The 14,989-nt window shown below is 40.0% G+C and overlaps 1 protein-coding gene across 1 annotated transcript in view; it reads right to left on the bottom strand.

Moving 5' to 3' along the window:
- The window catches only part of dlg2 (discs, large homolog 2 (Drosophila)), a 175,941-nt gene extending 162,983 nt beyond the window's left edge, over positions 1-12,958 (bottom strand). Inside the window, exons 1-2 of the mRNA XM_054625181.1 lie at positions 12,874-12,958; positions 10,579-10,710 (exon numbers count right to left, since the gene is read on the bottom strand). Coding sequence (XP_054481156.1) covers positions 10,579-10,710; positions 12,874-12,892 — 151 coding nt within the window. The 5' untranslated portion in view covers positions 12,893-12,958. The remainder of the gene's footprint in view (positions 1-10,578; positions 10,711-12,873) is intronic.
- Between the last annotated feature and the right edge of the window lie 2,031 nt (positions 12,959-14,989).

Genomic DNA, 14,989 nt, shown 5'->3' with positions numbered 1-14,989 from the left:
AAATCACCTTAAATGGATAAATGAATATCCAGAAAATGTCAGAAAGTTTCTCAAAATATCAGATGTTTAAATATACTAATTCATCACAGCACTGAAAAAACAGGGGACCCAAAACTTCAAGGACTGTCTACAAGTATCAGCACTCTACAGAAGTTTTTTTTCAGTCTGCCTGGGAAAGATTCAATGACACTGAGAGTTGATTAGAGAAATTCAAGCCTCCCAGGAAAAGATATTTCTCAAACAGCAGAGCAGTAAGACACACATGTTCATCAGACAATGACACATAGAGCTCATTAGAACTCTTTGTGGGGCGTATTGGCAGACAACCGTTATGAGATCAGGACCCTACGAATCCCCCCCTGAGCTTGCAATTCATTCAGGTGAGCACATGCCATTGGAGCGTCTTACAGGTAGACTGTGATGCAGACAAGATATTGAGTTCTACTGCAAGTAGTTTGGACAAAGTCTAGTCATCGTGCATAAGAGCGTAGCTAATGGCTGTCAGAACCTTACAACATGTTCAAAAGTACTCTGTCATCATTGAGATTAGTACTTTTAAACAGCACAGGTACAACCTTTTTTCATGCGTGGCCACCACTAAAAAAAAACATGCTACACAAAGATACACACCATAAAATGAACAAATGCACGGCAGCCATTATATTATATCCAATATCCAATAACCTGCATTCCAGAATTCTGATAACTAAGCTAGGCTGCACACAGAACAGTCATCTTTAACATATCACACAGTTTTACAGCACAACTTTTAGAACATATGCTCCACTATGGTCAACCTACTTCTAAGTATTTAGTGCTAGATGAACAGTCAGAGGATCACCAAAGACAGCAGGTTTCTCCCTAGGATTCATCTTTCTCAAACAATTTAATACATCTACAATACGCTACGAATGGAATTGTTTTTTGATGGGTTTTTTTTACCATTTATTAAAGCTAGGGTGGGCGATTTTGGAGAAAACAGCCGTTTTTTTTTTACCATTTATTAAGGGAGGAGTTTCACCGAGAGTATTGATCCCTCTTCAGGAGCGTGTCCTAGTCGCATTCGCACAGTCACACATTCACACCTGGAAGCTGCCCAGTACAACCATTCTGATCTGCTGGCCTCTAAGCTCCACTGGAGCAGTTCGGGTTAAGGGTCTCTCTCAAGGGCACTTCAGTGGTGGTGACTGTTTAAGTCTGAGTATCAGAACCAACATCCCTTTAAAACAAAATCTATTCGAATCAACGTGGGCATGGATGCATATGTTGCAATTCACATCAGGTTAAAAAGATAATAATAATCCTCATCTTTAGGATTGAGAATTAAGTATCTGTTGGGAAAATATTAGAACCTTGAAAACATTGTGAATCAAAGGACATATGAAGCTAGAGCTGGAAGCACATACGTAAGTCCTTCAACTGTGCAGATGAGTGATTGAGTAGTAGTGGGGATGATGAATGGGTTAATCCACACACGGATCAACTCTGCAGTGATGGGCTTTAGCTGGAGTGCCCACGCCACTGGCCAGATTAGACAGCACCTAATGCTTTGTAAGATGATTACATCTATTTCAGGAGGCATTTATATACCGCAGAGTTGTAACTGTGTTTGATTTCATAGACCTATTGTCCCAAAGGAACCGGGTAAGACATTAAGGGTCCATCTTTGTTGGGCAAGTAGTAATGAGTGTTTAACAACTCTGCCTTCCCACTAACAAAGCCCCGCAATGATGAAGAAAAAACTAACGAGAAGCCGTGAAAATGCAGTTGTGTCCAGTTAAAGACAATTACAACACTCTAACTCAAACATTCAGAAAATCTTTGTAACGCTTCCTCTCACTACAACTTGATATATCCTGATGAGAAGTATTGGTCTCTGATGAATGAATGACATTACTTAACTAAGTGGCACACTGTATTGGTGAATGATAAATAATAACAATTATTACTTTGTAATGACAGCTTGTGGACTATGGAAGTTAGAACATTTGAGGGACAACATTGTGAGTGAAAGATATGAGCCTGTTCCAGGAGAACATCTGCTGCAGGATATTATGCAAGAATTCAAAAGTAGGGAAAGATTATAAAAACTTAATCCACACATAAATGACTCCTAATGGAGTTTGTCCACGCAGTTAATATTTATTATGTATTTTTAATTGTTCTCTGGATGATGGCAAGCTCCACCCCAGTGCCTATTTTTCCCATGGTCTCACCCCTACAGAGAAGAACTATGACATTGGGAACAGGGAGCTGCTGGCTGTGAATATGGCATAGGAGGAGTGGCGTCAGAGGTTAGAACAAGCTGATCATCCTTTTATTGTGTTCACTTGGAAATGATTACATCTGTCTTTGTCAATAAATGCTGACTTTCGGACTGAGGATGGAGACAATTAGAGAAAACTTGCTTTTTGCTTCATGTATAACAATAGAGGTCATTCTGAGTGAGGTGTGTCAAGAAGCACTACCCTGAGTCTTCCTCGTAGCATTTATTGCATTCGTATTAGTTGTTGCACTCACTGTATTCGTATCAGTTCGCTGCACTTATTGAATTCGTATTCGTTTACTGCACTTATCCTATTCGTAGTAGTTTGTAGCACTTATTATATTCGTATTAGTCTGTTGCAATTATTGTTTTCGTAGTAATTTGCCTCTGCACTATACTTTTGCTCTGGCTTATGCTTTAAGATGCTTGTTTAAGAAAGGAGATGCACTTATGACTTCTGGTGACTAGTAGTTCTCTTGAATACCTATGTTGAATACACTTCCTGTAAGTCGCTTTGGATAAAAGCATCTGCTAAATGACTGTAATGTAATGTAATGTAATGTGTGCATTTCACCACTGGTATAGCTGAAGGGGGGGAATCATGCAAAACTATAGCCTTGGTTGTTGGGGAAATGGAGTGACATACAACCAGGACTAGCTGAGAGCAATACGGGATCCAGACTCCAGGACTGGGCCTGGTTAGCACTGGTGTTATTCAATTTATCTAACCAGCCACATGACGGAATAAAGGAAACGTTGAGTTGCAGAAATCTAACTAAGCCATTAGGGTTTATGAGAGGATGCTAGCAAGCAGGGGGCTGGTTTCAGGTGTCAGGGTTAGGTAAAAAAACTCCAGTAGCTCTACAAAGATGTCCACACGCTGTGATACGTGGTTAGCCAGGTTTACTAACGTTCCTTAAGCATCGTCTGTATATAGGAAGTGGACCTGGTCATGGTGACGTAACACCTAGGATTGTTGACTGCCGTTTTGGAGCCTCAAGTGATTTGACCATCGCCATCTTGGATTTTATCAACCAGTGAAAGGAAGTGACTATATTTGGACTGAGGAAGAGTGACTTGTAGAGACCTGTCAATAACAGTTAGCCCCGCCCTAAAGCATACCCTGCTTTAATGGTCTATTTGACTCTAAATGAACCATAATTTACTAAATGAACATCATGCTGTATTGAAGAAGATTTGAAAATTCACGTTTGAGACCATTAACTCATGTTTAAAATGTTTTCTGAGGGAATTTACTGAGGTAGTAAATCATGTGAGAAGTAGGCTAATTTTCTCATAGACTTCCATAAAATCTGACCGGCAACCGACGGGAGCCACCATCTGTTGGCCAGTAGAGATAACGTGAGTTTTACACTTCCGCATTGGCTTCACTTGTCAGAACCAGAGGTTGCCGCCTGCCCTTAAATCTCTGTCTCTAATGCACATAATAAGGAAATCAGTTTCTGTGGCCCAGTGGCTAGATGAAGGTTTAGGAAATGACAATTTCAAACCCTCACAGAGGACGGTGGCCAGAGCCTTCAACTGATGCGCAGATCATGAGGTTGACCCACAGAGCCTGAACAGAACCCTATAGCTTAACCACTGTCTGCATGTGCACTCTAAAGTCAGGCCTATAATATAGCCCATTAAGACAAGAGTACCTTCTTCTCCAGCAAGGCACATCCATAAATGGCATGGTCACTCTGATCTATTGCATTCCTGATTGCACAACCATATTATTGTTGTTCAGTTTGTCAAAGGAAAATGGAGGAGTGTATGAAGTTTTGCTGAACTGACAATAATGACACCAAACCATCTGAATAGTAATGTGCAGAAGCATTCTGGTTCAGCAATGTGATGGAAAATCATAGATAAAAGGTGAGGCTGTTTGTCAACTGTCTGAAATGAAAGGAACGTCACCAATACCACAGCATATTTTACAATAAGGCTACACATTCATTCAAATGAATTCCACTTTAGTTCTCATACATGTGAAATGGAAAAAGTGTCATTTTTGTTAATCACCATATCTGTAATGAAAAATTGTCAACATCTTTATGTAAACGCAGTGTTCAGTGCTACAATTAGCAGTTAATTTAGCACAGAATTAAGAGCTATCAGGACCACATTAATTAAATATCTGGGAGAAGAATATATAAAAAAAAAAAGACAACAAACTCTTCAGTGCGAATGTCACAGAGGAGGAACCCAGCCAGCTGCTAGCCTACATATTATGTAAAACCTAATATCTAAAGTACTGCCAAACAAGTTCAGATGACCTCTGTGAGGGATAACTGAGTCTATTAAAGAGAGTCTATGTTTTAGTAAAAATGAAAACTAGTTTTACATTATTTGCACAGATGAGTACCCCTCAGTGAAGATTTTATGTAAATCTGTTTCAAGTATGGGGGTAACGTCTATTGTGTTTCCCCTTTTTGCTGGTGTATTTATATGTAGGCTAATACTGTACATGAGTACCAATGTTTGGGTCAAAATGGAGCTTTTATTTTTTATGTAAGCACTAATTATCAAAATGTCTATTACTGTAGTACTTCTTCCACACATCAAGGGGTATTAGAGAACTGTTTTTAGGTACCTGTGATACAAAACAACCAAAAGAGAACTGATCATCCTTTGAGTCCAACTCCTGAAGAGAGCCAAGTTCAATCCAGCAGTTACTTATTCATTAGAGTGGAAGTGTAACTGTGGTGTGCTACTATCAACATAAATGAACAGTAATGTGGTCCTAGTTTTAACTTACAGGCCATTTGTATAATCAGTCTGTTTCATTAAGATGTAGTGATTTGGTTATAGCTAATGATACCGATCGTTTTTTGTTTTGTTTTGTTATAGCTGCTTTTTTTTTTTCCAAAGCTTCCACAAAAAATAATTTTAACCGGCCGAAAGCTAGTCAAAAACCGAGAAATTGTTAGGAAGTTAGACCAGCCATATTTCCTTCTCTAATATCTATTTTGTATTGCTGTGAAAACCCCTCCCTCCAACAACTGTATTTATTCAAGTTTCTACTGCTTGTACAAGAGTGCAAGGCTTTGAAGCAAATTTGCCATAGTGGCCAAATGGTGGAATTTCAACTTCATCCAGAGTTCACTTTCCTTCCTCCGTTCATGTGAATGATTCAAAGACCGAGGCTGGTCGAGGGCTGGGAGGCGGGGTTAAAGGACACGCTATCGCCTTGCTTTATGGCAGGGCACGATATTAGCGCTTTTGCTCGCTCGGGCAAGTAAACTCTGTGTTTGGGCAACTGGAACGCCTTATTCGGTTGTCAGATGGAACAAGTAAAAAAATAAATGTAATCTCTATTATGGTGCCAATATACAATAAAAATGTGCAATTGTGAGCCGTACCTGAAAATGCTACATTGCTAAAAAAAACAAATAAGTTCAAATCGGAAAGAAACGAGCGCAGTCTGTAAGCAGCTGGTTGACAGCAAAGTCCTGCTTAGCTGAATCACGGAGCAGCACAGCTCATAACTTTGCTCTCCCCTGCCTCTGTGGGCCGCACCCAAAAATTGCCACCGCTCATGTACACTTTGACCAATCAGAGCGAGGCTCCGATTCTCCGTTCTTATTGGCTGTGGGAGTCTTCCTATTAATGTAACTGAATTCACATGCATAACTGACATTAGGAACAACTACCTTAATCAGACACGTAGACCTATTATATTGTAACTCATTCAATATAATATCATTGGGGCGGCTGTGGCACATGAGGTAGAGCGCTTGTCCCGTAACCACAAGGTTGGTGGTTCAAACCCCTCTACCGGCAACATGCCGAGGTGTCCTTGAGCAAGACACCTAACCCCAAGTTGCTCCCCGGGCGCTTCATTGCAGCCCACTGCTCCTCCGGGATGGGTTAAATGCAGAGAAATAATTTCCCCATTGTGGGACTAATAAAGGCTTAATTACATGCTGCTCAGAGTAATCACAGTGACCGGCTCTCCTGCTGATAGTACGTAGTCTCTGCCTAGCACATTCCTGCTTATAAAGGAGCTGACGCCTAATGTACGGAGGTTCCATTGAGTTACATAATGGTGCATTCAAGCTTCAAACTGAAAAAAAGAAGTATTGAGAAAAAGCTTAATTACTTAGTTTTCAGGATGTAATCCTGTAAAATGGCGTTTTTGTTAGCTTTAGCTAATTATGTAAAACCTAGCTAAAATTAGCTTGAATAAATACAGTTGTTTGAACAAGGTGTTTAAACAGTAATATAAAATAGATATTAAGCGATGAATTATGACGTGTTTAACTTCCTTGCTTCCTGGCAGCTTATAATACACTAATAAAAACCACTAATATCCCCTAAAAAAATGTAAATGCAAATATATAATAAAATACATATTTTATTTCCTAAGCATTTGAATTGTGTGTTTTTTTATGCAAATAACCACTATAGATGATCAATAACAAAATAATGGATAACATTATTTTTTTTATTTGTTTTTGTAAAATGCATCCATGGCACATTAAGGATGTTTACGTTTTCTTAGAGGCACAGTTTCTGAATATCTGCTGTGTGTATTTCTCGATGGATTGAGCGTTTCGATACTTACACGCTATATATATATATATATATATAATAAAAATATATATATATATATTTATATATATTATATATATATATATATATATATATATATATATATATATATATATAGCACTATGACCTTCTTCATAATAAAAAAGACAAAGTTATCTCACTTTTTACAATATGGGACATTGAGGCAAACAACCTTCTCTACAAATATATGAATTTAGAGATGGGTCTCTTTTTTGTTTTTAAGAGTAATGTACAATAAATAAGGTGCACAATTAAAGGGAGAAGAAGAAGGGGTTGCAGTTTGATTACATTTATTATGTATTCAATTCAATTCAATTCAGTTTATTTTGTATAGCCCAGAATCACAAATTACAAATTTGCCTCAGAGGGCTTTACAATCTGTACACATGCGACATCCTCTGTCCTTCCCTCACATCGGCACAGGAAAAACTCCCCTAAAAACCCCTTTAACAGGGAGAAAAAAGGAAGAAACCTCTGGGAGAACGACAGAGGAGGGATCCTTCTCCCAGGATGGACAGAATGCAATGCATGTGAAGAAAAGGTTAGACATTTCTCACAGACTAAGGGGTTCGCTTCAGATTCCTGCTGAGGAAGAGAGGTAATTACAGAGTCGAAGGTTATTAAAAAGGACTTTTGTTTGTGACAGTTCTGCACGGTTTGCAGCGATGTTGGAAAGTCAGATCCTTTTGCTGCTTTTTGATAGGTGGAGATTAAGTCTCTCAGAGTTTCGTGTGCCATTTCCCTTCCGCTTGTCTGCATTTTCTATTCCAAGTTATTTGATAAATCATCTGTAGCATGGTCCAAAATTTACTTTTTGATCCATCCAATGGATGATAAACTGAAAAAATGTACCAGTCAAAATATTTTAAAACCCGCATAGGAAAACAAGAATTACCACCTTTGGGTTGTATGCCTACAAGTGAAGTTGCACTATATCTGTGTCTGTCCTAAATGTCATCACTTTATAAGTTTATCCTATTAGACATTTGTGTGAAATTGTCATGATCTTTACATAAATTCCTGAGAAATGGCCAAAAATGTGTTTTGTGAGATGACAGTGACCTTGACCTTTTGACCACCAAATTCTAATCAGTTCATCCTCAAGTCCAGGTGGACATTGAAAGGGCTACATTATTGTCAACATCTTGGTATGTAAATTATACAAGACCTTCTAATAAATAGAAGAACAATTATTCTTGTGCTGAATTTGTATGACGTCACTGTAAACAGCCAAACACTCTTGTTTTGCTAATTTTGGACCCTGATCTGTAGACATATTTGTTTTTCTTACTGTTCTGTGTAGAGGCAGTGGTGGAAGCCGCATGAAAGCTGTCAGCAGAGTTGGTACTGAGGACATGAGAAGAAACATAAGTAGACACTGTGGAGCAGGAGATGGAAGAAGGGCCTGAAAAGAATAGCTTTGTGTTCAGAAACATTCCAGATAGTCTCACAGAGATCAACGTGTTTCAGAGGAAAGAATAATGTCTAGAGTGTGTCTGTATGAGTTAGTGGGACCTTCAAACTGACTGAGCAAGATTACAAGATTTGACAATGTCCATAAACTCCATAGTAATAGAAGAGCCAGGCAGCATAAGTGTATGGTAAAATTACCTTAAATCAAGACTGTATCTAAACAAGTCGTAATAAAAGCTAAAATATCAAAGATTCCTGAATAAAACCTGACTTCGATTTTTTTTAGGCGTCTGTAGATTAAAACACAAAGTAATGGGGCCTTGCCATTTATAATTAAACCAAGTGATTCAAATGAGGAAACCTTTCTAAGAGAGTACAGGAGACATTTAAAATGATCTCTGTGAATCCCAGCCAGTCAACCTCCACGACCCGAAAGCACAGGATCCTGAAAATAATGTCACCTGGACTCAGTAAGGAAATCTTACTGATTTGACAGCATAAAAGATGACAGAAAACAGTTTATTTGCTAGAAAGCTGACATTTAACAACACAAACACTGCTTAAGGTTAGAAGATGATGTGGAGCAGGACTGGCCAAGGAGGCAGGAGGTGAGGCAGCAGGTTGACAGGGACCAGATTATTACCATTCACGTTGCACTTGCCTTTCCAGCAGGGGACTCCGTTACCCCTAGCATGGAGTGATACATAATGATGACACAATTGAAGACACATACTTATGTTTTCGGAAAGCATTTGGGCCCTTAATCCACCTGAATGCAAACCATCTGATCTGTGGTTGGCATGCATAAATCCCAGTTCATTAAATTACCAAACTGGTTAAAGTTGGACCATTTATACATTCCCAAGTTTCCAGAGCATACAGGCAGCTGGAAATCTAAGATATGGAAGGGAACCAGAGAAAAAAAAAACATAGCGTTTTAGCAACACTAGAGACTGAGCAATTCAGTTGAATAGTCCTCTCAGTTCCTATATTTGAAGTTAAACATCATTGATGCCAGCATGAATTAAAAAAGAAACTCATAGAGGGAACTTTTTTTTACAAGAGCAGGTTGCTGTCAGCCAGCTGGGCTCCAGGAAAGTACTGACTGAAAGTACTGAAAGTACTGACATACACCTCACCTTGGAGCCCGCTACTATGAGTGTGGAAGGGCGGGTATGTGCAGGTGACTCAAAGGGTGCAAACTAGTCCCTACAATGTGCCTGTACCTGCTTAGGGATAGGGCGATATAAGAAATTATCGGGGATCGCAATAGAAAACACACAATAAGTTGGTTATGGTGAATTTCTTTGATCAGTATAATTATGAATATAGTCACGAGTGACTTGAAAAAGCTGCCTAGCTCTCTATCATGGCAGAGGAGAATCATCATGTAAGACAGAGCAGACTCACATAATGTTAGTTAAGCACCTGGTAGTCCTTTGCATGGAGGAAGCTGGTAGGCAAGCACCTCCTTACGGACAGCAGGGGAGCAGGATATCACTTTCCACCCAGGCTCAGCAGAAGCAGAGGACTCCGGAATAAACGGTCTATAGTATTACACCCTGTCACTCAAGCACAGACTGCACAACGGAGCAAACTGAGTTCTGAGGTAAGTTGTGATTTGATCACAGTCACTGATTGCTGTTAAAATTCATAATATATTAGGCAAAAGGAGTCCTAGTCTGATAAACACTAAGACGGTGAGAAGTTAGTCCAGGCTGAGAGAGAAACCAGATCACATTGGTGCAAGTAGTGGCCTACAGCTTTACTGTATGCTGCTGAAGCTGTTTTAAAAAAAAAGGGCCATATGTAAAATGCTAGTGTGCTTTCAGTTTAACCATTGTAAAAAAAAATTTGATCTATGAAAGGGCTACATTATTGTTAACATCTTGGTATGTACATTATACAAAACCTTCTAATTAATATAAGAACAATTATTATTTTTGTGCAAAATTTGTATGACGTCATTGTATGCGGTGATTATTAACTGCAGTGAGTTTATTTCAGCCCCATTTTGATTGGCTTCCAGCGTTCCTGAAGCAGTTGGTCTGCACATGTAGCCTACCTATCGAGTGTGTGGTGTAAAGTCCAAACCGTGGACAGACGGCAGCCATGCTGTGATCCTCTGCATCTGCCATGAAAGTTGTGTGTTTTATCGGTTTAGTCACTGTGCACTAGCAGACAACCATCACCACTGTCATGGACCTTTAATGCATCAAAAATATTAGAAATTCTTTCGTTTTTCTAAATAAACACTACAATGTTAAGTTGACAGGAAATAAACAGTTGCTTGATGGATTGGTTGTGCTTCGCTGACTCACCAAGAAGAGCTTCAAACAGGTTGCTTTTGAAAATCCCCATCACTCTCAGAATGGCAGTTTTGAGCGGCTGCTCCTCCGGCTTCCTCAGTTTAGTGCAGAACTCCTCCAAAAGCCCCAGGGCTCGAGCTGTGTCTGGGGGGGGGGGGGCAGATAGGACAAGACAGGCTTTGGTGCTGTATATAAATAATTTTATATATACAGCGGGTAAAATAAGTATTGAACACGTCACCATTTTTCTCAGTAAACACATTTCTAAAGGTGCTATTGACATGAAATTTTCACCAGATGTCGGTAACAACCCAAGTAATCCATACATACAATGAAAACAAAACAAATGAGTTAGGAAATTAAGTTATGTGTAATAAAATGGAATGACACAGGGAAAAAGTATTGAACACATGAAGAAAGGGAGGTGCAAAAAGGCATGGAAAGCCAAGACACCAGCTGAAATCTATCAGTAATTAGAAAGCAATCCTGCCCCTTGTCAGTGCAAATTAATATCAGCTGGTTCAGTCCCAACTGATGGCCTATAAAAAGGTGTCTCATTACCAAGGTGTCACACAAGAAACATCTCATGATGGGTAAAAGCAAAGAGCTCTCTCAAGACCTTCGCAACCTTATTGTTGCAAAACATACTGATGGCATTGGTTACAGAAGGATTTCTAAACTTCTGAATGTTCCAGTGAGCACTGTTGGGGCCATAATCCGGAAGTGGAAAGAACATCATTTCACCATAAACCGGCCACGACCAGGTGCTCCTCGCAAGATTTCTGACAGAGGAGTGAAAAGAATTATCAGAAGAGTTGTCCAAGAGCCAAGGACCACTTGTGGAGAGCTTCAGAAAGACCTGGAATTAGCAGGTACAATTGTTTCAAAGAAAACAATAAGTAATGCACTCAACCGCCGTGGCCTGTATGCACGCTCACCACGCAAGACTCCATTGCTGAAGAAAAAGCATGTTGAAGCTCGTTTAAAGTTTGCTGCACGACATTTAGACAAGCCTGTGAAATACTGGGAGAATATAGTCTGGTCAGATGAGACCAAAATTGAACTCTTTGGATGCCATAATACACACCATGTTTGGAGGTCAAATGGCACTGCACATCACCCCAAAAGTTTGGAGGTGGGAACATCATGGTGTGGGGCTGTTTTTCAGCATACGGCACTGGCAAACTTAATATAATTGAAGGAAGGATGAATGGAAAAATGTACCGAGACATTCTTGATAAAAATCTGCTGCCATCTACCAGGATGATGAAGATGAAACGAGGGTGGACATTTCAGCAAGACAATGATCCCAAACACACAGCCAAGGAAACTCTCAATTGGTTTCAGAGAAAGAAAATAAAGCTGCTAGAATGGCCCAGCCTATCACCTGACTTGAATCCAATAGAAAATCAATGGAAAGAACTAAAGATCAGAGTTCATAGAAGAGGCCCACGGAACCTTCAAGATTTGAAGACTGTTTGTGTGGAAGAATGGGCCAAAATCACACCTGAGCAATGCATGCGACTAGTTTCTCCATACAGGAGGCGTCTTGAAGCTGTCATTACCAACAATGGCTTTTGTACAAAGTATTAAATAAATTTCAGTAAGCGTGTTCAATACTTTTTCCCTACGGGAGAGCGACAGAGGAGGGATCCTTCTCCCAGGATGGACAGAATGCAATAGATGTCATGTGTACAGAATGAACATAATAGAATTACAACACAGTCAATCCATTTGAAAGAAATGACACATAAAGATAGTAGTAGTAATAGTAGCAGCAATAATATAATATCATGAAAAATAGCAGCAATAGTGGCAGTAATAATGTTAGAAATATGATTCAAATGAATAACAACATGGTTGTTGGCTTTCCACCAGGTTTTGGAAGCTGGCAGCATAGATCTGCTACCATTAAGCCACAAGAGCATTAAGGTCACGAGTTCGGGGCGATAAGAGCTGGTTTGCGCTCATTATTCCAGTTCATCCCAAACAGGTTTGATGGAGTTCAGGTCAAGGCTCTTTGCAGGCTAATCAAGGTCTTCCACCGCAAACCACAAAAACACCTGTCTTTGTGGAGCTGACTTTGTGCAGGAAAGGAAAATGAAGTTGGAGGGACACTGGTTGTATATGGGGAGAGGTGTCCACATACCTTTGGCCACATACAGTAGATGTATATTCTGAGTCTAATGGAGCCTAAAGGTTGAGCAACCAAACCGGAATTTCGAATGCAACTACAAACTGTGACTGCATCCATATCATAGACTTTTTCCACAAGGGTCTGATGAAAGACTCATTACAGTGACTCACCTTTTTTTCTGATAGGCATGGCTGACTCTGTGTAAACTTGACTCTCCCTAAGAGCTTCCAGCTCGGCCTTCAATGCATCGTCCAAAAGTTCTTCTTCCTGGTGCGATTACAGAAAACAGGAAGGGTTTGGACTAAAACCAGAGGAGTCCAGGGGTCGATGTCTCCAAGGGGGGTCTCTGTCCAGTGAGGAAGATGAATTCCACAGACTTAGATTTTAGCAAATGTAATGTGATCACAGGTGTCTCTGTCTCAGATGACAGTGCCAACAGTAATCCACGAGAAGCTCACATAAGATCCCCTGCAGCGATGCCTCATCAGCTCTTATCTACTGTGTCCGTGGAGTCATTCAAGGGTCCTCTGAGTGAGACTGATGATGAGACTGATTTACTGACTGTAAATACATTCTGCAGGTGAGGTTGTGTATTCTACTTCTGTCTGGGTCCTCCTCCGGACTGTAAAAGCTGGCAGACCAAAGATGTGCCTTGTCATAATTGATCCAATGCTGGTCCAAACATCCATCTCACATACATCCGGGTCACCAGAAGTCCTCACAGTCCTGATGAAGAAGAGAGTGTGGAGAAGCTGGTCTGGTGTCCGCCAGTGAGGGGTTGTCAGGTCTGAGGGCTGGTCGGGTTAACTGCGTCCACAGTGACACACACAGACCCCGGGTCGGTCCCTTCTGAGGAGCTGGTCTACATCGGTGATCCTGTCTGACATACATTAAGTTTTCTCAGACTAGAACACTGGACGAAAGGTTCCACCACACTCCAAAGACCAGAATGAATGTCACTCAGTTGTCGACAGTCAATCCAGGGACAGTGTCTGGAGGCTGGGACTTATGGGTGGACATGTGTCCTGTGTACCCCCCATGAGGCGGGTAAAGACAATCCCAGACATATAAAAAAAAAAAAAAACACTAAAAACCTCTAACGCTGCCTGCTAACGCTGCTCCTCCGGATTGACACAGACATGCGTGTTGTTCATTAGTTAGCTTAGCATTCATGCTACATGGGCAGCCAGCGGCGGGGCTAAATGAAATGCACTCCCCGTGCGACGCCTGGCTGTAGGAAAATACCTGCCTGCCAACTGTGGGAGAAAACGCATGGCTCTCAAATGACTCCATGTAATTTTCATATTCCGTAAAATGGTAACTGTGCATTAGCCAGACATTTCCCCTGATGAAGAACAGCACTATCCTCGAGCTGCCCCATCTCTTAGTTCTTTCACCAGGTACTGTACAGCACCGCTAGCCATACGAACTGACAGCATCACCAACAGTTTTAAGTGCCAGAAACAAGCTGGCCGCAAAAAGAAACGGCACTTCCGTTTATTGATTTCACAATAATACACTCGATCCATATTTACAGCTTTGAAACAAATGTGGAGCTTTAGTAAAACGGCTGTCTAGATTTTACTTTGATATGCTGAATGTATAGTGAAGAGACACACTGTGAGCAAAAATAAATAAATAAAGTAATTGAATTGCCAACCAATGGAATACAAATTAGATCTTTAAACATGAATACCCATAGGCCATCGTGGTTATATATATATATATATATATATATATATATATATATATATATATATATATATATATATATATATATATATATATGTATATATATATATATATATATATATATATATATATATATATATATAGTGGAATATGATTTTGATGGTGGTATATATATATATATAGTGGAATATGATTTTGATGGTGGTCCAGGCTGCTAACTTTCTCTTTCCACCACTCTCAACATTTCATGCCTTCAGAAACATGGCAGCTCTCCTTATCCTTTCATTTGATGATCGCCTTGTTCTGGCGCAGGATTACACTACATATATGAAATGCTTATCTTATCTGCATCTAATAAACCCAATAATAGTCCGCATCAATCGTTTTAATTTCTCAAAGTAGTTATTTAATTTTGAAGGCATAGTCGCTTGACTGTAGGGCTAAATACGGTGAGCTTGACGCAGCTCTTTAACTTACCTTAGCAACGCAGAGGCTGGTCGCTGGTTAGCTGGTTCCCGTCTAGATTGACAAGACACGACAACCAATCGTATAATACAATTTCTTGTCGCATCAGTGCGAATCAACCAATGACAA

This window comes from Anoplopoma fimbria, chromosome 24 (assembly GCF_027596085.1).
Source record: "Anoplopoma fimbria isolate UVic2021 breed Golden Eagle Sablefish chromosome 24, Afim_UVic_2022, whole genome shotgun sequence".
Lineage (NCBI taxonomy): Eukaryota > Metazoa > Chordata > Actinopteri > Perciformes > Anoplopomatidae > Anoplopoma > Anoplopoma fimbria.
The sequence above is the reverse complement of the archived record's forward strand: the minus strand, read 5'-3'. Positions and strand labels throughout refer to the sequence as shown.